At 43.3% G+C, this 25,302-nt stretch overlaps 1 protein-coding gene across 2 annotated transcripts; it reads right to left on the bottom strand.

Annotated features, from left to right (window-relative positions):
* Positions 1-573: 573 nt before the first annotated feature.
* On the bottom strand, positions 574-24,504 carry LOC149438469 (zonadhesin-like). 2 transcript variants are annotated; one of them, XM_089659820.1, is made up of 7 exons: positions 24,184-24,504; positions 9,258-9,310; positions 7,892-8,250; positions 6,501-6,768; positions 4,681-5,033; positions 3,694-3,964; positions 574-766 (listed from the first exon to the last, which is right to left on the bottom strand). In XM_089659820.1, the coding sequence occupies exons 2-7, from the start codon at positions 9,307-9,309 to the stop codon at positions 750-752; spliced, it is 1,320 nt and encodes a 439-aa protein (XP_089515946.1). In that variant the 5' UTR covers position 9,310; positions 24,184-24,504; the 3' UTR covers positions 574-749. The 2 variants fall into 2 exon arrangements, with proteins under 2 accessions (XP_089515946.1, XP_089515948.1); XM_089659822.1 differs by lacking the exon at positions 24,184-24,504 and adding an exon at positions 10,687-10,940.
* Positions 24,505-25,302: the final 798 nt, after the last annotated feature.

Here is a 25,302-nt window from a genome sequence, read left to right as displayed (position 1 = left end):
CGCGTTGACCGTACTCTGACTTCTTACTATAGTTGGAACTAACATTCTCGGTGACAATAGTACATGGAAGGGAGTAATTACGTACCTACTTTTATTCCCCCTTGTTGCTTTTTTTTTTTTATTTAACTATTTATTAATTTTTCAGATAAACAAGTTATACAAACAAACTCATTAAAACCCTAGCATATTATCAATACATTTATCCGTTCATCCTTTTCCGTCCATCCCCCCTCCCCCTACCTATATACCACCTATCCAATCCCTGACCCTTTCTGCTCTGCATTTTCCTGTTCATTTCTGAAGAAAGAAATGATACCCCATTGTTGTCTTTTTTTTTTGGGGGGGGGGGGGGAGTATGTATATATTGTTTGTTTTATACATTGTCATATGATCCTTCTATGTCAATAAATTATTGTACCTGTAGTATTGTCTGGTCTTTCACTGTGCTTAAAAAAAAGTTTCACTGTACCTATTGTGTCCAGCAAAAGGTTTTGTTTATACAAAAAAGGAAATATACCCATGCCTGAATTGAGTGAAAAAAAGAAAAAAAAAAAAAAAGATACATCACGATGCTTCAAAATCAGGATTTGTAATTTAATTATCATTTGAAAGTTTAGAAAGAAACCAAGGATTCCCATTTTAGACTGAATAATCTCTTCATGTTGAAAAATTTCTGTTTTCCATAATCACAATTTCATCCATCCCAGCAATAATTTGTGGAAAGGGAAGTATAATATTCATCTTGATTCTTAATTCTGTAGTCTGTCTAAAAAAAAATAAAAGAATATACAATCTTTCAATAAAGTAGTACAGTGATGAATAGTAGCAAGTTATTTGAAAGTAGGAAAACAATCTCAAACTGAACCTCTGCAAAGGATGAATTATTCCTAGGTCACATGGTTTGGTTACAATGCTCTCTTATTGGAAAGTTAATGTCACATGATTTGTTCATAGATCTCTATACATTCAAATTTCAATGTAATAATAAATGGTCGGTCCTTCTAATGAGGTCACTGGAGTAGATTCATAAACCTTTATTAGTTGGAAGCTGTTTTTAAAGCCTACCTTCAGACAAAGGTCTCCACCACAACCCCTCAACCATTTAGCACTTTTTGCCACCGCTCATGACGTCATCATGTACATTTATACTAGGAAGCAGCCTGGTTGTATAATAAGTGCCTATGTATTTTTAACATTGTATTTTGTACATTTTAATAAATTGGTAATTATAGTTTTACACTGTGTGGAGGAAAATGCCTTGTTGAGGTCAGAGGAGAATGGGCAGACTGGTTGGAGATGATAGAAAGGCAACAGTAACTCAAATAACCACTCGTTACAACCAAGGTATGCAGAATGCCATCTCTGAACATACAGCATGTCCAACCTTGAAGCAGATGGGCTACAGCAGCAGAAGACCACACCTGGTGCCACTCCTGTCAGCTAAGAATGGGAAACTGAGGCTACAATTTGCACAAACGCACCAAAATTGGACAATGGAAGATTGGAAAAGACTTGCCTGGTCTGATGAGTCTGGATTTCAGCTACAACATGCAGATGGTAGGGTCAGAATTTGGCACAACATGAAAGCATGGATGCATTCTGCCTTTTATCAATGCTTCAGGGTGGTGGTGGTAGTGTCATGGTGTGGTGGATCCATCCTGCATTGTATCACAGTTCAAGCTGGTGGTGGTTGTGTCATGGTGTGGTGGATCCATCCTGCATTGTATCAATGCTTCGTGGTGGTGGTGTCATGGTGTGGGGGACCCATCCTGCCTTGTATCAATGGTTCAGGCTGGTGGTAGTGGTGGTGTCATGGTGTGGTGGATCCATCCTGCCTCGTATCAACAGTTCAGGCTGGTGGTGCTATAGTGTGGTGGAGATTTTCTGGGCACTAGCAAGGTGGACCTGATAAAGTGACCAGTGAGTGTATATGTGTGTAAGGTACTGCCTATACAACCATCTACATGCCTGTGTAGGTGTTGCTACCGGGAAAAAAATGTCCCTGCATTGCTGTCAGTGGGTGATAGAGATGCCCCTGCTTTGGTGGTGTTACTAGAAGTAAAAATGTTCTCGTTTCAGTACTGTCAGTCGAATGAATAAATGCCCCTTCATCAGCGACAGGCAGTGCAGAGGGGGCCATTGATAGGAGACAATAGGCTGTCAGGAAAAAGATGGAACGCACACTCACTATCGCCCCTGTCACAGATCCAACCCACAAGCACATGCCCACAGCGACTAGCTAACCAAGGCATGCACATCTGGCTATGACTTGGGGTGAAGTCATAAGGGGGACTTTGACCATATAAGACTGGCCATGATACACTTTCACAGTACGCATTGCCTCTGGCCACCACTAGAGGGAGACTCCAATCCAACTGGCTGACCACACAGGCAGATACAATCTGGAATCTGGTGCACTCTAAGGGCTGGGGAGCCCTTGGCCAATCAACCCCGGGGGGGGGGGGGTCCTGTACCAGCCCACAGGATGTTCTGGGTTCTGCAGTACCAAGAGCTGAATGGGCCAGGAATGGTTTGAATCACCAAGTCAGGGGTAGAAATTCCAACACCAGCGCATCAGTCTGATCATGATATTACCAATCGCTTGTTCAGCTGTCGCAATCAGGCTCCATATAGCCGTTTTCTGCGTTTCTCTGGGATTCCACAGGGGCTACAAATACAGTTTTGCATGTAGATGGAGCCTACAGTGTGTCCAGTCAGAAGGAAGTAATTTTCATCTCTACAACTAATATTTTAGCTTTTATGAGAGATGAAATAGATCCCTTTGATCTGTGGATATACCTCAGAGCTAGCAGACAGATTGGAGCCACTCCTGGTCTCCTGCTGCTTCCCGAAGCCAAAATGACTGGAGCTCTTCTTTTAGACTTCAAGAAGGTGGCAATTTCTGGGTACATAGGTGACAAAGTTTTATTGGCATCCAGGTGTCACCTCCAGCCTAGCAGCTGCTCTGTCCTTTCAGATGCTAATTGGTGAACATAAGTCTCTGACTGAATACTGAACACTGATCTTATTATATTGTAAAGTGCTGCACAAACTGTTGGCGCTATATAAATCCTGAATAAAAATATCTGTAATAACATAAGGTGAGATCTATGACATTTCTACAGATCACATCACAGCTATCCAAATCCTACATTTATATTACAGCCCCCCAGTCTTAGTAGCCCCTCATTTCCTCCACACTAACCCCAGGGCCACCAGCAGTTGGTAGCGGTTTTGGAGTCCATTCCCAAGCATGGGGATGCCCTCTATCTACAGCTCTGCTTCACATAGGAGCTAAAGTCCATGGCTGTTGTTCCAATGAGTAACACCACAATTTCCACCCCCTCTCCTCTCCCAACCTATACTGTCCAATCCGAGTGTAGGGAGGGTAGGGATCCAGTATGGCAGCCACTATGCCGAGACGAGGTGGCTCACTGCCATAAGTGGATGTCCTTTAAGCTTTAGCCGCAAGTGACAGCTGCAGCTCAGGAGTCAGGATGGCCTCCATGTGTTCAGTGCACAGTGGTCCCATTCCCCTTGGGGCCCGAGTGCCTTGCACACATGGATGTTACATAACTGAATGAGAGCAAAGTGTCCCCTCGTTACAATGGAACATCTTAAAAACACAAAGTCTAATGTTGGCTGAATTTTCTTGACCAGGATTATGGGTACCGTCTGTAATGACATCCTTACCATTGCACTGTCCATCATCTACTGCCCAACTTCTGCCGAAGTCAGCCTCACTAGCCGCCTGAACGCCAGTTGGTGTCTCAAAATCATCTGCAGAGTTGCCATTACTGTTGCCGCAAAGTCCACGTACTTTTTGGTTAAAGGCAATGGGAATTGTTAATTTTATGAAGTTTTTCTTGTCCCACTCCAAAATTAGACCGAAATCTATTTTAATAATCACGAAGTGTTCGAAACTTGAAATTTTAGCTCTTTTTTTAAGAATTTCATCATTAACCTAGAACAAGCGGGATAGAAAAAAGGATTTTTTTCATATAAAGTCCATAATGATACATAAAATGACCAAAAGCATGCTTTAATTGAGGTGTTTCCAGTTAGGGTCCTGTTAATACTACAGCAAACAAAGACATTGTAGATAATTGTGCTCTCCAAGCCTTTTAGTAACAGTTTGGTGAAGACCGCTTTCTGTTCCATCATAACTGTGCCCCTGTGTACAAAGCCAGCTCCATAAAGACATGGTTTGACCAGTTTGGTGTGCGGGAACACAAATTTCCTGCACAGAGCCCTGACCTCAGCTGTATTGAACACCTTTGGGATGAACAAGAACCTTGTGAGCCAGATCTTCTGGAAAGCCAGCTCCATAAAGACATGGTTTGACCAGTTTGGTGTGTGGGAACACAAATTTCCTGCACAAAGCCCTGACCTCAGCCGTACTGAACACCTTTGGAATGAACTAGAGCCTTGTAAGCCAGATATTTTCCTCCAAAATCAGTACCTGACCTCACAAATGGGCACAAGGTTCCATGGACACCCTCCCAAATCTTATGAAAAGCTGTCCTAGAAGAGTGGAGGTTGTTTTAGCCACAGAGGAGGCCACTCCATATTAATGACCACGGTTTTGGAAAGATGTCCAACAAGCTCATGTGGTCAAACGTTTGCAGAAGCACAACCATCACACCTACCTAGTGTCTATGCATAAGCATGGTCACTTACCTTTGTGAGCTTATTGTTTTTGGTCTTTTTATTTTGTGAAGGATCTGTGATCTCAAGAGTTGGATTTATAATTTTGGTGTTGTCTTCATTCTGGTATGCAATCTTGATTCTAAAACCAGGAAGGTTGGTGTCATTGTGGTAAGTCTCGGCAAGCGTGTAGGTGCAAGGGGCTTGGAAGCCAAAAAATTTGCCATCAAAGGTCTTAAAGTAAGGAGGAAAACCGGATACTTGACAATTGGCTTCTGAGACCTCCACACAAGTGGGTTGTCCATTTCCTATTTGGCATTTTGTTCCAGCTTGACATATCACATCACCGCAGAGAATCTTGGGAGGGACAGTAAGTGCTGGTGGTTCTGTGAAGAAAGCATTTTCTGCTTGGTTATAAAACTGTTCGAAAATTTTCATTGACTTCAACTTTTTTCTTCCCAACGGATAATATGTAATAAACTTGTAACAAAATGTAACAACAACATTAACCACTTCAGCTCCGAAAGTCCCCTTCATGACCAGCCAATTTTTTTGCTAAACCACACTGACTCTTTAACTGGTCATCGCGCGGTCAGGCAATACTGTACCCAAACAAAATTTATATAATTTTTTCACACAAATAGTGTTTTTTTTGGTGGTGTTTGATCACCACTGGGGATTTTATTATTTGCAATATAAACAAAAAAAAATGAAAATTTAGCAAAAATATTTTTTTTACTTTCTCTTATAAAACATATGCAACATAAAAAATTTAAAAATCAAATTTCTTCATAAATTTTGGCCAAAATGTAGTCTTTGGTAAAAAAAATCCCAGTAAGTGTATGATTGGTTTTCATGAAAGTTTGTAGGCTCTATAACTTTGGTATATAAAGGCGTACCTCGATTTATGAACGCCTCGGTTAACGTAATTTTCGGTTTACAAATAAAAATCCATTGAAAATAACGCCTCGGTTTTCTCATTTTTTTCGCAATACGAACGGATTAATTGGTTTGCAATGCATTTACGAATTTTTTTAATCGTGTCCCTGTACAGTACTATACCTTTAACCGCCTCCCACCCGCCATATAAGGTAATGACGGGCGCAAGGCGGTTCTCTCGTTCTGGGAGGACGTCATATGGTGTCCTCCCATTCTCACTGCGAATGCGCGGCTCCGGTAGCGCGCAGCGATCTTATTATATTGTAAAGCTGTTGGCGCTACATAAATCCTGTAAAATAAAAATATCTGTAACAACATGAGACGAGATCTACGACGACATATTTCTACAGATCACATCACAGCTATCCGAATCCTACATTTATGTTACAGCCCCCCCATCTCAGTTGCCCCTCATAATTTCCCCCACACTAACCCCAGGGCCACCAGCAGTTGGTAGCTGGTTTGGAGTCCATTCTCAGGCATGGGGATGTCCTATCTCCAGCTCCACTTCACATAGGAGCTAAAGTCCATGGCTGTTGCTCCAATGAGTAACCACAATTTCCACCCACTCTCCTTTCCCGACCTATACTGTCCAATCCGAGGGTAGGGAGGGGAGGGATCCAGTGTGGCAGCCACTATGCCCAGACGAGGTGGCTCACTGCCATAAGTGGATGTCCTTTAGCCGCAAGTGACAGCTGCAGCTCAGGAGTCAGGATGGCCTCCATGTTTTCAGTGCACAGTGGTCCCATCCCCCTTGGGGCTCGAGTGCCTTGCACACATGGATATTACATAACTGAATGAGAGCAAAGTCTCCCCTCGTTACAATGGAACATCTTAAAAAAAAACACAAAGTCTAATGCTGGCTGAATTTCCGTGACCAGGATTATGGGTACCGTCTGTAATGACATCCTTACCAATGCACTGTCCATCATCCACTACCCAACTTCTGCCAAAGTCAGCCCCACGAGCTACCCGAGTGCCAGTTGGTGTCTCAAAATCATCTGCAGAGTTGCCATTACTGTTGCCGCAAAGTCCACGTACTTTTTGGTTAAAGATGTTGGGAATTGTTAATTTCATATAGTTTTTCTTGTCCCATCGCAAAATTAGGCCGAAATCTGTCTTAATAATCACTAAGAGTCCAGAACTTGAAATTTTAGCTCTTTTTTCAAGATTTTGATTAACCTAGAACAAGTGGGATAGAAAAAGGTGATTTTTTTTCATATAAAGTTCACACTGATACATAAAATGACCAAAAGTATTCTTTAATTCAGGAGTTTCCAGTTATGGTCCTGTTAATACTACAGCAAACAAAGACATTGTAGATAATTGTGCTCTCTAAGCCTTTTGGTAACAGTTTGGTGAAGACCACTTTCTGTTCTGTCATGACTGTGCCCCTGTGTACAAAGCCAGCTCCATAAAGACATGGTTTGACCAGTTTGGGTGCGGGAACACAAATGTCCTGCTCAGAGCCCTGACCTCAGCCGTACTGAACACCTTTGGGATGAACTAGAACCTTGAGAGCCAGATCTTCTCCTGGAAAGCCAACTCCATAAAGACATGGTTTGACCAGTTTGGGTGCGGGAACACAAATGTCCTGCACAGAGCCCTGACCTCAGCCGTACTGAACACCTTTGGGATGAACTAGAACCTTGAGAGCCAGATCTTCTCCTGGAAAGCCAACTCCATAAAGACAAGGTTTGACCAGTTTGGGTGCGGGAACACAAATGTCCTGCACAGAGCCCTGACCTCAGCCATACTGAACACCTTTGGGATGAACTAGAACCTTAAGAGCCAGATCTTCTCCTGGAAGCCAACTCCATAAAGACATGGTTTGACCAGTTTGGGTGCGGAAACACAAATGTCCTGCTCAGAGCCCTGACCTCAGCCATACTGAACACCTTTGGGATGAACTAGAACCTTGAGAGCCAGATCTTCTCCTAGAAAGCCAGCTCCATAAAAGACATGGTTTGACCAGTTTGGGTGCAGGAACACAAATGTCCTGCACAGAACCCTGACATCAGCCGTACTGAACACCTTTGGGATGAACTAGAGCCCTGTGAGCCAGATCTTCTCCAAAATCAGTACCTGACCTCACAAATGGGCACAAATTTTCACGGACACCATACAAAATCTTATGAAAAGCCTTCCTAGAAGAGTGGAGGTTGTTTTAGCCACAGAGGAGGCAACTCCATATTAATGACCACGGTTTTGGAATGGGATGTCCAACAAGCTCGTGTGGGTGTGATGGTTGTGATTCTGCAAACTTTTGGCCACCTAGTGTCTATGCATAAGCATGGTCACTTACCTTTGTGAGCTTATTGTTTTTGGTCTTTAAAGTAGTATTTTGTGAAGGATCCGTGATCTCAAAAGTTGGATTCATAATTTTGGTGTTGCCTTGATTTTGGTATGCAATCTTGATGCTAAAACCAGGAAGGTTGGTGTCATTGTGGGAAGTCTCGGCAAGCGTGTAGGTGCAAGGGCCTTGGAAGTTAAAAGTTTTGCCATCAAAGGTCTTAAAGTAAGGAGGAAACCCGAATACTTCACAATTGGCTTCTGAGACCCCCACACAAGTGGGTTGTCCATTTCCTATTTTGCAGTTTGTTCCAGCTTGACATATCAAATCACCGCAGAGAATCTTGGGAGGGACAGTAAGTGCTCCTGATTCTGTGAAGAAAACATTTTATACTTGGTTATAAAACTGTTCGAAAATTTTAATTGACTTCAACTTTTTTCTTCCCAACGGATAATATGTAATAAACTTGTAACAAAAAGGTAACAATATTAACCACTTCAGCTCCGGAAGTCCCCTATTTTTTTGCTAAACCGCACTGCGACTAACTGGTCATTGCGCGGTCACGCGATGCTGTACCCAAACAAAATTTATATATTTTTTTTTCACACAAAGTTGTTTTTTGGTGGTATTTGATCACCACTGGGGATTTTATTTTTTGCAATATAAACCAAAAAAAACGAAAATTTAGCAAAAATATATTTTTTTTACTTTCTCTTATAAAACATATCCAATAACAAAAATGTAAAAATCAAATTTCTTCATAAATTTTGGCCAAAATGTAGTCTTTGGTAAAAAAAAAAAAAAATCCCAGTAAGTGTATAATGATTGGTTTGCATAAAAGTTATAGAGCCTACAAACTTTGGTATATAAAGGCGTACCTCGATTTACGAACGTCTCGGTTAACGTAATTTTCGGTTTACGAATGAAAATCCATTGAAAATAATGCCTCGGTTTACTAAATTTTTTGCAATATGAACAGATTAATTGGTTTGCAATGCATTTACGAATTTATTTTTTTAATCATGTCCCTGTACAGTACTATACCTTTAACCGCCTCCCACCCGCCATATAAGGTAATGACGGGCGCAAGGCGGTTCTCTCGTTCTGGGACGCCATATGATTTTCTAATGTTACATGCAGGTGCGGACTGACAACTCATGTGGCCCCCGGGCAATAGGGGATCATGGGGCCCCTGTGTCCTTGCCCAAACTCAAAAAATCCTATGAAAAAGGTACCAGGGGCATCTCATGGGGCCCCCTACTGACCCCCGACCCTCGGGCAATGCCTGAGTTTCCAAATGGTCAGTCCGCCCCTGGTTACATGCATTATGCATGTCTATGACATTGAACATTAGTATTGCACGGGGCGTTCAACTTACCACATGTGAGAGCTAGCAACATTCCTAGTTTCATGAAATTTGGTATCGTCATGCTGCATAAAGAGAAAACAACAAATGATCAGAAGAAAAAAAAAAAAAAAAACACAAAAGATTATGAAGAGAAAAGAAATCGTTAAAGCCCCTGTCGAATTTTTATTGCTGTGTCTTTTCCTTCTGCATGCGTGCAAAACCGGGTACTCCAGTTTCCTCCCACACTCCAAAGACATGCTGGTAGGTGAATTGGCTCCTGTCTAAATTGGCCCTAGTATGTGTATGTATGCATGTAAGTTAGGGACCTTAGATTGTACGCCCCTCGGGGGCGGGGACTGATGTGAATGTACAAAGCTCCTGGATTGGGTGGCCCCCCACATGGAAGTAAAATATATTTGAAATACAATTTTGGCCGTATTCAATATATTTCAAAATATATTGCAATACATATATCGGGAGGCACAGTGGCTTTTTTTTGTTTTGGAAAGAAATCGTTAAAGCCCCTGTCGAATTTTTATTTCTGTGTCTTTTCCTTCTGCAGGCGCGCAAAACCGGGTACTCCGGTTTCATCCCACAATCCAAAGACACGCTGGTAAGTTAATTGGCTTCAGTCTAAATTGGCCCTAAGGTGTGTAAGTATGAATGTGAGTTAGGGACCTTAGATTGTACGCTCTTTGGGGGCGGGGACTGATGTGAATGATGACTGATGTGAATGGTCCTAACCATGGCACCTCCTACATGGAGTTTGCATGTTCTCCCTGTGCTTGCGTGGGTTTCCTCCGGGTACTCCGGTTTCCTTCCACACTCCAAAGACATGCTGGTAGATGAATTGATTCTTGGCCAAATCTGCCCTTGTATGTGTATGTATGAATGTGAGTTAGGGACCTTAGATTGGACGCCCCTTGAGGGTTAGGGACCTTAGATTGTACGCCCCTTGAGGGTTAGGGACCTCAGATTGTACGCCCCTTGAGGGTTAGGGACCTTAGATTGTACGCCCCTTGAGGGTTAGGGACCTTAGAGATTGTACGCCCCTTGAGGGTTAGGGACCTTAGATTGGACGCTCCTCGGGGGCGGGGACTGATGTGAATGTACAATATATATGTAAAGTGCTGCGTAAATTGACGGCGCTATACAAGTACCTGAAATAAATTATATATATATTTTTTATTTTTTTTTATTTTTTTTTTTTATTAGTATGTTGAAATGCGTTCTATTACAAAATATATGAAAAATATTTTTACATTCTTGGAATGCATTTACAAATATGTTGATAACATCAATACAGCAATCCTCGAAAAGAATAAAACGGGGTGGAGCCTGACTATGACGGCACGGGAGAGCGTGCAGTAAGCACTCTCCGTTAGCCTCCCCCTGTTTATCCTCCCCCATGAGTCCCTAAAAGAGAGACCAGCTGCATCGAGGGTGTGCGGTGACTCACCCGACTGGAGACGATACGCAGTGTCCCGGAGACGGTCGGCTTCCTGGACCTCGGAGAGAGCTGGCAGAGAGCCCGGGAGAGGAACGCCTCGGGGCTCTCCTCTGATGTCCTGCGGAGGCTTAGGAGGAGGAGTGGAGTTGCCGGGGAGATGGTCGGGCTGTCGGTCAGAGTGCCTGGAGCCAGGAGAAAGCCGGTTTCGGAGGAGGAGCGAGGTTGCCAGGGAGATACTACTGAGACGGACGAGGCAGTGGAGCGGCGCTGACACGTGGGCAGCCGCAGAGAAGCCCTGGGAGATCCGGGTGTGGGAGAACTTGCCTGATGTGTACACAAGTAGGAGAAGTGGAGGAGGTAAACCAGCACACTCCTTTCACATCACACCATCTCCACCCCATCTTCCTGAGACCTCAAAATCTCCCTGCTGCCATACCATTCCTACATCATACTATCCCTATTGCCTTACACCACTGCTACAATAAGGCTAACCCTCTAAACTTCTATATCTTTCCCAATCCTTAAACTAATATATATCAATACATCACCTCCAAAATAAGGAGATATATGATGGGAAAGATAAGTGACTTGAGCCATATTAGACCCAGAGGAATCCCCTTAAGAACTTATAGTGACAAAAGAGGACTGCTTCTGGAGTGATATCCCAACGTGAAGGGTGAGTGAGGACCGTGGGCCCTCCAGCAGGTCTTCTTCTACACTATATATTGGATCTGTACATTGGAGCCTTATATACATTGATTCCTCGTATTAGACTTTCAGATGCCTATAGTAAGACTTTGCATTAATTACACAACCTGAAAATAAAAGAAATCGGGGATTCCTAGGGCGGGTCTGAAGATCGGGAGGAGTAGGTGTCCAGGAGAACAGGAAACAAGAGTAAAGGCTTTAAAAATAAAATGAAAAGGTAAAAAACATCAAAGGGAGTGGGCCTAAGAACTCCCAAACTGGTACGATTAAGAAGTATGTGTCACAGGGAAATGTTACCCCAGAAAGATCTCAGGGAATAAATGAAAAAAGTGAATTGGAAATAAGTCTGGATAATAGCCCGAGACTCTCCCTGGGCCCGGTATATAATAGCCAACAATTAATGGAAGGCACTGATCTGAGAGATCGTGAAAGAGATATGCAAATACCTAATAAAAAAGAAAATGGCGGAGATGTTTAAAGGCTTGGAAAAAATCAATGAAGTATGAAATGGGGATGATTCGGGAAGAAATGGGACAATTGTTAACTAGGGTGGAGGAAATGGAGGAAAAAGTGCAAACTTATACCCAAACCATCCCAAAATTAGAAAAATGGATACTAGAAGATAGAAAAGAACAAAGGAGATTGCTCTATATGATGGAAGAACAAGAAAATAGAGAAAGGAGAAATAATCTCAGAGTAAGAGGAGTCCCGGAACTGTCACAGGGGGAAGATTTAAAAGACTTAAAAGAGCTAATTGGCAAAATTTTGAACTCCATAATGGATAAAGTGGATGAGGACATGTTTAAATTGGACGGAGTATACAGGATTGGAAAGTATCAACAAGACAAAGGGATAGAAAAACCAAGGGATATAATTGTTAAATTCCATAACTACGGAGATAGAGAAGAGATATGGAAAAAGATTAAAGGAAAAACAAATATTACATACGGAGAGAAAATTATTCAAATTTTTGCAGACTTAACATCAGAGACTCTGAGAAGGAAGAGATCACTGAAACCCCTATTAGAAGTGATGAAAAAACATAGTGTGAAATACAGATGAGGCCGTGATACAAGTCTAATCGGGTGGAGGGATGGAATTACAGCCATCTTAAAATTTCCGGAAGATATGGAAGATTTCTGTGATAAACTTGGACTGCAGAGACAAGTGATACCGGGTTGGGAAGTGGAAGAGGGAGAGTTGGACACTGGTAGATTAGGAAAATGGCTGTTGGTTAAAAGAGGAAATAGAGAGACAATAGATAAGGGGACATTGGGGAGGAGGGGGGGAAGGTGAGCGGTCATAGTTGGAGTCGAACCCCTATAGAGGGATCAAAGGTGGAACATGATCCAAAGGCAAAGGAGGCCTGGGAGGGGGAGGATGTTGGGGAGGGGGGAGGGGAAAGGGGAGGGCTATGGTGAGGGAGGGGGAGAAGGATGGTATAGGGGGAAGTTTTTAAAAATACTCTGCATAGCGAGGAGATGTATACAAGACATATGGAAGTTATAACATTTATAACTTACAATGTAAAGGGGTTGAATAGTCCTGGGAAGAGATTTAAGCTATTTAAGGAGTTGCAACATAGAGAAGCTTCGGTAGTTTTTTTTACAGGAGACGCATTTTGAGATTAAGTCAAATATTAAATTAATCACCAGCTATCCAACATGGTTCTATGCAGACTCCCCAATTAAGAGAGCTAAGGGGGTGGCAATTGGGTTTGATAAAAATGTAAGGTGGGAGATAGAGGAGAGAGAGACGGATCCTGAGGGGAGATTTTTGTTTTTGAAAGGTAGATTGCAGGAAATGGAGTGTACAATAGCGAATATATACTGCCCAAATAAGAGACCAGAAGTATACCTGAAAGGGTATACTGGCGGGAGATTTGAATCTATGTTTAGATCCACAGATGGATACAACTTCTCGTGTGCAATGAGAGGGAGGTAGGTCTATGAGGACCTTAAAGAAGGAGATACATGAGGGCCAACTAGTGGATATATGGAGAATAACACATGGAAAGGAAAGAGACTATACCTTCTTCTCTAATGCACACGAGACTTATTCAAAATTGGATTATATAATGGTAGACCATCAACTTATCGAGAGGGTGGTTAAAGTAGAAATAGAGACAATGACTATCTCAGACCATGCCCCAGTTATAATGAAGGTAAGATGGGGGAGGCAGTTGACAAGGGGGGTAGGATGGAGGTTAAATGAGGCCCTTCTATTAGATCAAGAGATTGATCAGCAGATCAGAAAAGAGATGGAAAGATACTTTCAAGAGAATGAAACAGGGGATGTGTCAGTGGCCACTGTCTGGGAATCCCATAAGGTATATATTAGGGGTATATTGATCGCGCTAGGGGCAAAAAAGAAAAGGGAAAGGAGTAAGAAAATGACGGGGCTCTTAAAAGAAATATATGACCTGGAACAGATCCATAAAAATAGAACAACAAGTGAGACAAGGCAGAAGGTAATAGGAAAGAAGAAAGAATTGGAGGTATTAATGGAAGAAGAAAGGAGGAGAGTACTCAATAAAGTAGCAGCGGAGAGGTATAGATGGGGGGATCGACCAGGAAAACACTTAATGAGAGCCCTGAGAAAAAAGAAAAATAGAAACTATATAGAAAAAAATAAGAAATCCCAAGGGAGAAATAGCTCACTCTACTAAAGAGATCGGGAAGGTGTTCAAGGAATATTATAGCAAGCTGTATAATATTAATTCTCAGAACTTAGCAAATAGTGAAAATGAAAACAGAGAAAAAAGAAGGGCATATTTAAAAAATGCAGGACTACCAAAGATAGATGAAGATCTACTGAGATCCCTGGAGTTGGAAATTACGCAGGAGGAAATAAAGATAGCGTTGAAGGATACTAAGGTGGGGAAAAGCCCTGGCCCAGATGGATATACCGTGAGGTATTATAAAAAATATAGTGAACTGCTAATACCTAACTTGAAGGAGTATATGAATGCCCTGGGTGGAGAAATGGAGATTAGACAGGAATCCCTAAAAGCCCATGTAACACTTATACATAAGGAAGGAAAGGATGCTACTCAATGTTCTAGCTATAGGCCAATTGCACTCCTAAATATAGATACAAAGTTATATGCAAAGGTTTTAGCAAATAGGATGAAAGACTTGATGCCAGAATGGATCCAGGGGGATCAGGTTGGTTTTGTATCGGGGAGAGAGGGTAGAGATAATGGAATCAGAACTATGTTGTTGATCCAGAAAGCTAAGAAAGGGAAAACCCCGGCAGTGGTGCTCTCGATCGATGCTGAAAAAGCTTTTGATAGAGTAAACTGGAGCTTTATGATGGATACCCTAGAGATCATGGGAGTAGGTGGTAGAATGAGGGAGTGGATAGGAAAGTTGTATAAAATGCCAACCGCGGTTATTTTGGTTAATGGTGAAAAGTCTGAGCCCATAGGGATGTCAAACGGGACAAGACAGGGATGCCCACTGTCCCCATTGCTGCATGTGCTATCATTGGAACCCTTGTTGGAAACAATTAGGAAGAACGTAGATATAAAGGGAATACAAATAGGGGAAACTGAACATAAGGTGGCAGCTTTTGCAGACGACCTGTTTTATGTGGGAAACCCTAGGATAACACTCCTGAATTTAATAAAAAGTTTAACCACTTGCCTACCAGGCACTTATACCCCCTTCCTTACCAGGCCAATTTTCAGCTTTCAGCGCTGCCGCACTTTGATTGACAATTGCGCGGTCATGCAACATTGTACCCATATGAAATTTTGATCATTTTTTTCTCACAAATAGAGCTTTCTTTTGGTGGTATTTAATCGCCACTGGGCACTTTACTTTTTGTGCTATAAATAAAAAAAGTGAAAAATTTTATAATAGAAGCAAAGAATTTTTTTTTTTTTTCAAATTTTTTGCAAACAGGTATTTTTTCTCCTTCACTGATGTGCGTTAAGGCAGCACTGATGGGCACTGATAGGCGGCACTGATGTGCACTGATAGGCAGCACTAAAGGGCACTGATAGGCAGCACTAATGAGGTGGCACGGATAGGCGGCACTGATAGACAGCACTAATGAGGTGTCACGGATAGGCGGCACTAATATGCAGCACTGATAGGCGGCACTGATAGGTGACACTGATGATGGGTACTGATAGACGGCACTGACTGGCATCACTGCTGAGCACTGACTGGTGGCACTGACTGGCACAACCCCTGGGCACTGACTGGTGGCGCTGACTGGTGGGCACAGGTGGGTGGGCACAGGTGGGTGGGCACAGGTGGGTGGGCACAGGTGGGTGGGCACAGGTGGGTGGGCACAGGTGGGTGGGCACAGGTGGGTGGGCACAGGTGGGTGGGCACAGGTGGGTGGGCGCACTGCTGGGCACAGGTGGGCGGAATTTGCGGGTGGCACCGATCATCAGGGCACTGATCATCAGTGTCCTGATGATCGGTGCCGATCCTCGCTCTGACAACTGCCGGTTCTCGGCAGTACTTTCCTCATGATCTGACAGCGTGAGGAAAGTGCAGCCGAGAACCGGCACTTGCATTTCCCTGTGATCAGCGCGTCATTGGACACTGCTGATCACGTGGTAAAAGGCAGTTGGGATCGGCCTTTTACCACATCATGTGATCAGCTGTGTCCGTAGGACACAGCAATCACGGAGATCGCCGGGTGCGCGCCCCCTGGGGCGCGCAGGAGAGCGCGTTCTGGGGGGACGTCATATGACGCCGCAGTGAAGCCGTCATTCGGGTATCTGCGGTCGGCTACTAGTTAAAAGAGTATGGGGAAATATCAAACTTAAAAATCAACCCGACAAAAACTGAGATCTTAAATGTAAATCTTCCAAATAGTGAGAAAGAAAAGATACAAAAAGAATTCCCTTTTATATGGAGAGATAGAGAGATAAAATATTTAGGGGTTAAACTTACTGCTTAATATACAAAATTGTATAAAGTAAATTATATTGCTCTTCTAAATGAGATCAAAGAGGAACTGAAGATACTGGGAAGAGGAATCCCCTCTTGGTTAGGACGAATAAATCTGATAAAAATGATAATTGTACCCAAAGTCTTGTATAAATTTCAGATGATCCCAATAAGACTCCCAGAGGCCTTTTTTAAAGAAATTAAAAAGATAACAAAATTTATATGGAAAAATAAAAAACCTAGAATATCCTATGATCTGATGAGTAGAGGTAAAGACAGAGGGGGATTGGGAGTGCCAGATTTTAGGAGATACTATAATGCTGTAGTTTTAACAAGAATTTATGATTGGACGCACAATATAAGGGGGAAAAGGTGGGTTAAGATAGAGAACGATCTGAGTGGAGTTGACCTGAGTAGAAGCATATGGGCACCAGCACAATATAGAGGTTTAAAAAATACCACGAGTGTGTATACACTGAATGTTTTAAAGGTTTGGGATGATTTACATAAACGTATGAAGTGGGATTTTAATTCACAATTAATGTCACTAAGGAATATGGAGTATTTTCCACCAGGTATAGAGGGGAGTATGGGAAAATGGATTAAAAAGGAGGACATTCAATTAAGGGATATTATGGATGGACAGAAATTGAAAACATTAAAAGATTTAAAGAAAGGTGGAAGGGAACTTTTTATTAAGATTGATGAGTGGAAATATCACCAATTAAAACACTTTGTTGAGAGTCTTCCGAAACCTATGAGAGGGAGAAAGGAATGGAACCTGTTTGAGAAGTTGTTGGAATCACGGGGAGATGGGAAACGGGGCACGGCAAAGATATATAAAATTCTCACTGAGTTAGTCACGGAAGTAAAACCAATGTATATAGAAAAATGGGAAAAGGACTTGGGGATAGAGATAGATGAGGATAAACAGAGGAAAATATATAGACTCACACACGAAAATATCAGCATGAGAGAAGTGGAGGTAAATTATAAAAGTTTGGTAAGATGGCACATCACACCAAAGGTGGAACATAAAATGGGTATAGAGCAGTGGTTCTTAACCTTGTTGGAGGTACTGAACCCCACCAGTTTCATATGCGCATTCACCGAACCCTTCTTAATTGGAAAAATAAAATATGATTTTTAAAATTCAAAACATAGGTATATATTTATACATAGGTGCACAAAATGAACAAAACCGTTAACAAAGAACAAAACCATTAAAACATGATTTTCACACAAAAACAAAAACATAATAATGAATATTTACTGCACGAATCATATGAGTCGGGTGTGGGTCTTCACCTCTGCCGAACCTGCGAGACTGACTCACTGAACCCCTGGGGTTCGATCGAACCCAGGTTAAGAACCACTGTTTTATAGTAATTCATCTCCCATAGTAATACATCCCCCATATAGTAATTCATCCCCCATATAGTAATTCATCCCCCATATAGTAATTCATCCCCCATATAGTAATTCATCCCCCATATAGTAATTCATCCCCCATATAGTAATTCATCCCCCATAGTAATTCATCCCCCATATCAATTCATCCCCCATATCAATTCATCCCCCATAGTAATTCATCCCCCATAGTAATTCATCCCCCATAGTAATTCATCCCCCATATTAATTCATCCCCCATATTAATTCATCCCCCATATAGTAGTAGTAAGTAGCAAGTAGTAAGCCAAGTCCCCCCTGTGTCAATTCACTTACCTTTGCTCCGTGCGTTCCTCTCGCCGTGTTCCCGCGCCGTTCCGGTCTTCAGGGCGGACTGTGAGAGGAGCCTAGCTCCTCTCACGTTCGTCACGCTGTCCCGCCTACACACATCCTGACAGCCAATCACTGGCTATCAGGATGTGAGTGGCAGCGAGACTGGCCAATCATTGCATTTGAGCGCGCTGCCCTGGCTGTTTTTTTTTTTTGGATCACGCTGCAGAGTCCCTGCCACCCAAGAGGAGGGAGGGGAGCGGGCGCCCGGCACACAAGAGCCGCATTAAAGCGTGTAAAGAGCCGCATGTGGCTCGCGAGCCGCGGCTTGCCGACCACTGGGCTAAGCGATGTTGCGTGACCACCTGCAGCCAATGATGGACAAGCGGGGCATGTCATCACGAATCATATGAGTCGGGTGTGGGTCTTCACCTCCGCCGAACCCGCGAGACTGACTCACCGAACCCCTGGGGTTCGATCGAACCCAGGTTAAGAACCACTGGTATAGAGAGAACACAAGAGTGCTGGCGTGGGTGTGGAGAGATTGGTACGTGGTTTCATATCTGGTGGGAGTGCCCAAAGATTCAAAGTTTTTGGGAGAAAACGGTCAACTTAATAGAGAAAATCTCAGGGATAAAGATAGGACTAGATCCAGAAGTGTGTTTATTACATAAGACTGATATACCAGTGAATAAATACAAGGACTCGGGTATATGGTACTATGTGAATGCAGCAAAGGGTTTGATACCTAAATTCTGGCATAGTTTAGAAGTTCCGAGGGAAAAGGACTGGGTAGAGAGAGTAAATCAGATTAGTAAAATGGAGAAATGATACTATATCCAAGAAGGTAAGATGGAGATATATAATAGGAGATGGGAGAAATGGGAAGATTTTGTACATTAAACGAATATATATGAAGCAATAAGAAATGAGAAGAGAAGTTTGATTGTATAGGGAAGGAGACAAGAGAAAAATGCAGAGTGGGAGGGTGGAGGGATGTGGTAGGGAGTAGGGGTAGAGGTATGGGATATAAATAGGGGGAAATAGAAGGAGATAGGATTAAAAATTTTATATATGATATGAGAATGTTGATGAAATGTATTGTCATGTTCTTTTTTCCTTTTATTATATATGTACTTATAAATATGAAAAATCAATAAATATTTGAATTAAAAAAAATAAATAAATAAATATGTTAAAAAAAAAAAATCTGAATATATTTAAAAAAAATAAATACATTTTTAAATATTTTGTAAAAAATGCATTTCAACGTGTGTGATTATATATATACACACACACACATATATACACACTGTATATCTATATCTATTTATTGAGCTATATTTTGAAAATAGTCTTTCCAAATATATTGACAAAATTTGAAATACTACAATTTTGTCCGTATTCAATATATTTAAAAAAAAAAATTACACACACACACACACGTTGAAATGCGTTTTTTATATATTACAGAATATATGAAAAATATTTAAAAATAAATTTTGTTAAATATATTCTTCAGATTTTTTTCAACATATAAAAGTCATTTTACTATACATCTGCAAATGCATTCCAAAAATGTATTTTTAAAGACATACGGTATATTTGAAAATGTATTTTTAAAAATATTTTTCAGATATTTTGTAATAAAAACGCATTTCAACAGATATATATATATTGAAAACGGCCAAAATTGTAGTATTTCAAATATATTATTGTAAATATATTATATGTGGGCTTAGAGTGGAAGATTTCCAACCACCATTTTTGTTGGTATTTTTACAACTCATTCCATATAATCTAGCAGAACATTTTTGGTGCTCCTCCTCCTCCTCCTCCTCCTCCACAGAAGGATATAGAACAGCACCATTTGTTTGCACAGAAGGCCATTCCTGCTCTTGTCCAGCATGTGGAATGACATGAGGCAGCAGGAGGAATATGAGGAGTTTTGGGGGTGATAGCAGTTAGGAGTGTTTGGGTGCCGACAGTGAGGTGGTGATTATTTTGGGAGGGTTCAAGGTTGATTCTGGGGGGTCTATGGCCACAATACCAGAAAGCAGGGCCGGATCTAGGGAGGTGCTAGGGTGAGCTGTGCCCCCCCCCCCCCCAGATTGTACTCTGAGTGCATCCACTGATCCATGAGCCAGTCTGATGCAGACAGTTGATGTAAGGGGGTGCTCTGATGGGGGCAATCCATGTAAGGGGCACTCTTATAGGGACACCTGATGTAAGGGGCGCTCTGATGGGGATAAATGATCAAATGTTATGGGACACTCTTATGAGGACAATTGATGCTAATGTGGGCTCTTTTAGGGACACTGAAGTAAGGTGGGATTCTGATGGGGACACCTGATGTAAGGGGGCACTCTGATGGGGACACCTGATCATATGTAAGGGGACACTCTGATGGGGACACCTGATGTAAGGGGGCACTCTGATGGGGACACCTGATCATATGTAAGGGGACACTCTGATGGGGACACCTGATCATATGTAAGGGGACACTCTTATGAGGACAATTGATGCAAGGACTGTTTTAGGGACACTGATGTAGGGGGGGGCTCTGATGGGGTCACTGATGTAACGGGATGCTATACTGGGCACACTGATGTAAGGGGGTGTTCTAATGGGGATACTAATGTAAGGGGGCACTCTGATAGGGACACTGATGTAAGGGGGGGGGGCTCTGATAGGGACACTGATGTAAGGGGGCGCTCTGATGGGGACCCCTGATCATATGGAAGGGGACACTCTTATGAGGACAAATGATGCAAAGACTGGGTCTTTTAGGGACACTGATGTAGGGGGGGCTCTGATGGGGTCACTGATGTAACGGGATGCTCTACTGGGGACACTGATGTAAGGGGGCGCTCTGATGGGGACACTGATGTAAGGGGGCGCTCTGATGGGGACACTGATGTAAGGGGGCGCTCTGATGGGGACACTTGATGTAAGGGGGCGCTCTGATGGGGACACCTGATGTAAGGGGGCGCTCTGATGGGGACACCTGATGTAAGGGGGATTCTGATTAGTAGTCATGATATAAAGAAGGAATCTGAGGACTCTAATAGGAACATCTGATATAAGGGGGCACAGGTTTTGTTTAATCACCCTAATCTAATACATACTAGTGTTTCCCAGGTCATGACACCGTGTGATAGACTGACAGTGTTGACATTACACCCACTGATTGTTTTTGTACTGCACCCCCAGGCTAGATCCAGTCCTGCCAGAAAGAGCCCAAAATGCCCAACTTTGAGGAGTCGGTGCAAAGAATCTCCTTCCCGTATTAGATGGTGGCTGGATCCCCTGTACGGGGGAAACCTAGAGCTATAGGCTGCCTGTCCTTCCACAATACAGGGGGAAGGGCAGGCTAAAGAAATGTGTAAAAGATCAAAAAGCGACGTGCCGCTGAAATATTTATGTGTAAACAGTAATGAGATCCAAGAGTTTAAAAAATTATAAACATAATTTGAAAAAACATTCAACAAAAAATAAAGTCCGAGTGAGAAGACTTGAAGAGATCAATCCACCAGCATAGCTATAGTGATCCTTGTTCCTATGAAGAATCCAGAGGTCCCCCACCATCTCCCTGTGAATTCAATACCCAGGTAATAGATGGCTGCCATTACTACAGCGCCCATGCGTTATAACAGAAGCCCGATGTGTATACGTTGTCGCCCATCAGCTGTACCCACGCACCTCTCGGTAGAGTCGGGCTGGGGCAAAATACGGCTCACCGAGAGCGAACGAATCTCCAATAGTGTAGTATTAAACAACAGCGAAGGAAATGCATATTTGCTCCCCGGCTGATTTTTGAATGTTTGCCCCTCACAAAGAAACGATCGGTCTAAAAGTTGAATGTTCGGTGTATTGTAAGTATAAAAGAAAAAGAAAAAAAGTGTTCAAAAATCAACTCACCACCCAGCTTGCCAACAACCAAATTAACCTGTCTAACAGTATGCGTTAAAACCGGGGTTTAGTTAGCACACATTTGCAAATACATACGTGAGCCACGGCACCCCGATATTCTGTGGTCCTAACTCTACAAATTTGAGTCCACATAGTAGAGGCACATGTATTTAAAGGATAGACCTGGGGCAGGTGCTCATCAGGGAGCCCACCCCTCTTAAAGGTACAGGAGTGCAAAGAACACCCAGCATATAGCACAATGGGAACCAGTGCGCCCACTCACCTTAAAAACAACAATAAAATAAAACGTGGCACCTGCCGCGGTCTATAGCTGGCTTATGAAGCAAGGACTGCGTTTTCTTTTATATTGACATGCGTTGCCTGGTTCACGTAGTCCTTGCTTCATAAGCCAGTTATAGACCGCGGCAGGTGCCACGTTTTATTTTATTTTTTATTTTTACTTCAGGTGTATTGTAACACTGAGAGACAGAATACAACAACAAATTCAGCAGAAATGCATCTAACAAATGATGACTGATCTGCATGTTCATGAGGGAAAGAAGGATTCGATCCCCTATCATTCAGCAGGATTTCTGGCTCCCAGGTGTCTTTCATACAGGTAACAAGCTGAGATTAGAAGCAGTCTCTTAAAGGGAGTGCTGCTAATCTCATTGTGTTCCCTGTATAAAAGACACCTGTCCACAGGAGCAATCAAACCATCAGATTCCAAACTCTCCACCATGGCAAAGACCAAAGAGCTGTCCAAGGATGTCAGGGACAAGATGGTAGACCTACACAAGGCTGGACTGGGCTACCAAACTATGGCCAAGCAGCTTGGTGAGAAGGTGACAACAGTTGGTGCAATCATTCACAAATGGAAGAAACACAAAACAAGTGTCAGTCTCCCTAGGTCTGGTGCACCATGCAAGATCTCACCTCGTGGAGTGTCAATGATCATGAGAACAGTGAGGAATCATCCCAGAACTACACGTGAGGATCTTGTCAATGATCTCCAGGCAGCTGGGACCACAGTCACCAAGAAAACAATTGGTAACACACTACGCCGACAAGGACTGAAATCCTGCAGTGCCCGCAAGGTCCCTCTGCTCAAGAAAACACATGTCCAGGCCCGTCTGAAGTCTGCCACTGAACATCTGAATGATGCCGAGGAGGACTGGTGGGAAGTGTTGTGGTCAGATGAGACCAAAATCCAGCTCTTTGGCATCAACCCAAATCGCCATGTTTGGAGGAGGAGGAATGCTGCCTATGACCCCAAGAACACCATCCCAACTGTGAAACATGGTGATGGAAACATTCTGCTTTGGGGGTGTTTTTCTGCTAAGGGGACAGGACAACTGCACTGCATCAAAGGGATGATGGACGGGGCAATGTACCATCAAATCTTGGGTGAGAACCTTCTTCCCTCAGCGAGGGCATTGAAAATAGGTCGTGGATGGGTGTTCCAGCATGACAATGACCCAAAACACACGGCCAAGGCAACAAAGGAGTGGCTCAAGAAGAAGCACATTAAGGTCCTGGAGTGGCCTAGCCAGTCTCCAGACCTTAATCTGATTGAAAATCTGTGGAGGGAGCTGAAAGTTCGAGTTGCCAAATGTCAGCCACCAAACCTGAATGACTTGGAGAGGATCTGCCAAGAGGAGTGGGCCAAAATCCCTCCTGAGATGTGTGCAAACCTGGAGGCCAACTACAGGAAACGTCTGACCTCTGTGATTGCCAACAAGGGATTGGCCACCAAGTACTAAGTCATGTTTTGTGAAGGGAATCAAATCCTTCTTTCCCTCATGAACATGCAGATCAGTCATCATTTGTTAGACGCATTTCTGCTGAATTTGTTTTTGTATTCTGTCTCTCAGTGTTACAATACACCGAACATTCGATGTTTAGACCGATCATTTCCTTGTGAGGGGCGAACATTCAGCATCAGCCGGGGAGCAAATATGCATTTCCTTCACTGTATATGGGTAAAAACACTCCAATAAAACAATGCGAACTGGCTTACATGTATAGACGCTACTGACCCGGAATCGTGCAGCAGCATGACGTCAGCCCTGGAAACTTAGGCTAAAGAAATTAAATGGGGAAATTCAACACCCATAAGGAAGGTAAGGCAGCAGCAAAAATCATGCGTACTGTAGCCATAGGCTGCCTGCCTTCCCCAAATCGGAGCTTCTGTTTTTTGAAGGTATATATTTTTTTTTCCAGTATCCTTGTTTTAAATCCGACTGTCACTTACCTGATAGGAGATGGAGATGGTGAGGGCAGACGACTCTCTTGTATCTCCTGCCTGAGCACCCCTGAAAGTGAAACAGAGGGTCCAAAGGGGCTGGAAGAATACACGTTCCAGTAGATGTAGCTTGCAGAAACCGGGACTGGAGATGCCAATTGGGATGTTCAAGCAGCTCGTGCGAGCAGCAATACCAGGTGAGGAGTCAGCAGGAGAATCAGAAGAGGTTTCGTGGAACTTCGATTCATCGGTGGGTTCAGGATAGCAGGATTCACTGGATCTGAACACGGTGCATGCAGGCAATGTGGAGCAGTTATGAGATGTATTTATGAAGTCAGCAACGAGTGCGCAATGCCGTACAGAAGCCAGAACAAAGCCAGGAATGAAGCAAAGATAACAAACTGGCTGAGCTGGTTGGTCCAGAACAACATCCACAATTAAGTCAGGAGGAAGCTGGGCTGGTAGAACTGGTGGAACTCGAGTCAGGGAGCAAGGAACACGCTGAAGACCACCATAGCCCAGGGGAGGACTGATCATTGGGGAACTCAGGCACTGTCCGAGGGCCCGGGGTCAGTAGGGGGCCCCATGAGATTTCCCTGGTACCTTTCATAGGCTTTTTTGGGTGTGGTTTGAGTGTGGGCGAGGACACAGGGGCCCCATGATCCCCTATTGCCCGGGGGCCCCATGAGTCAGTCCGCCCCTGCCATAGCCTTTAGACACCAATGAGGAGTGTACACCCTGTAAGGCAGATGCATGAATCAATGATCTCAGGGGTTTATGTGTGAAATATGGGGTCTCTAGACTGAATGGTACGGTCGCCCAAAGCGAACAGAACCGACCACAAACTTTAACATTGGAGCCTATAGGAAAGTTGGGCCCGGTTGCCCTGGAACCTGCTGGGAACCATGTTGGCTAAAGACAACGGTTTTGGTGTGCATGCTCAGGACGTCCCCGGCTACCCATGGTCCATTTGGGGTCTCTGGCACCCATGGTTCCGGAGATACGGGCACCCAAAATGACCAGTAAAATCCAGAATCTTTACTGGCACTAAGTCCCGGGTTGAAGGTTTGGCGTCAACCGGTAAACTTTGGAGCAGCACCTGCTGGGAACCCTGCGGTCCCTAGACCC

Source organism: Staurois parvus, unplaced genomic scaffold, assembly GCF_062004578.1.
Source record: "Staurois parvus isolate SC_StPar_1 unplaced genomic scaffold, SC_StPar_1.0 ptg001191l, whole genome shotgun sequence".
NCBI classification, from domain to species: Eukaryota; Metazoa; Chordata; class Amphibia; order Anura; family Ranidae; genus Staurois; species Staurois parvus.
This window is presented reverse-complemented; position numbering and strand designations above follow the sequence as displayed.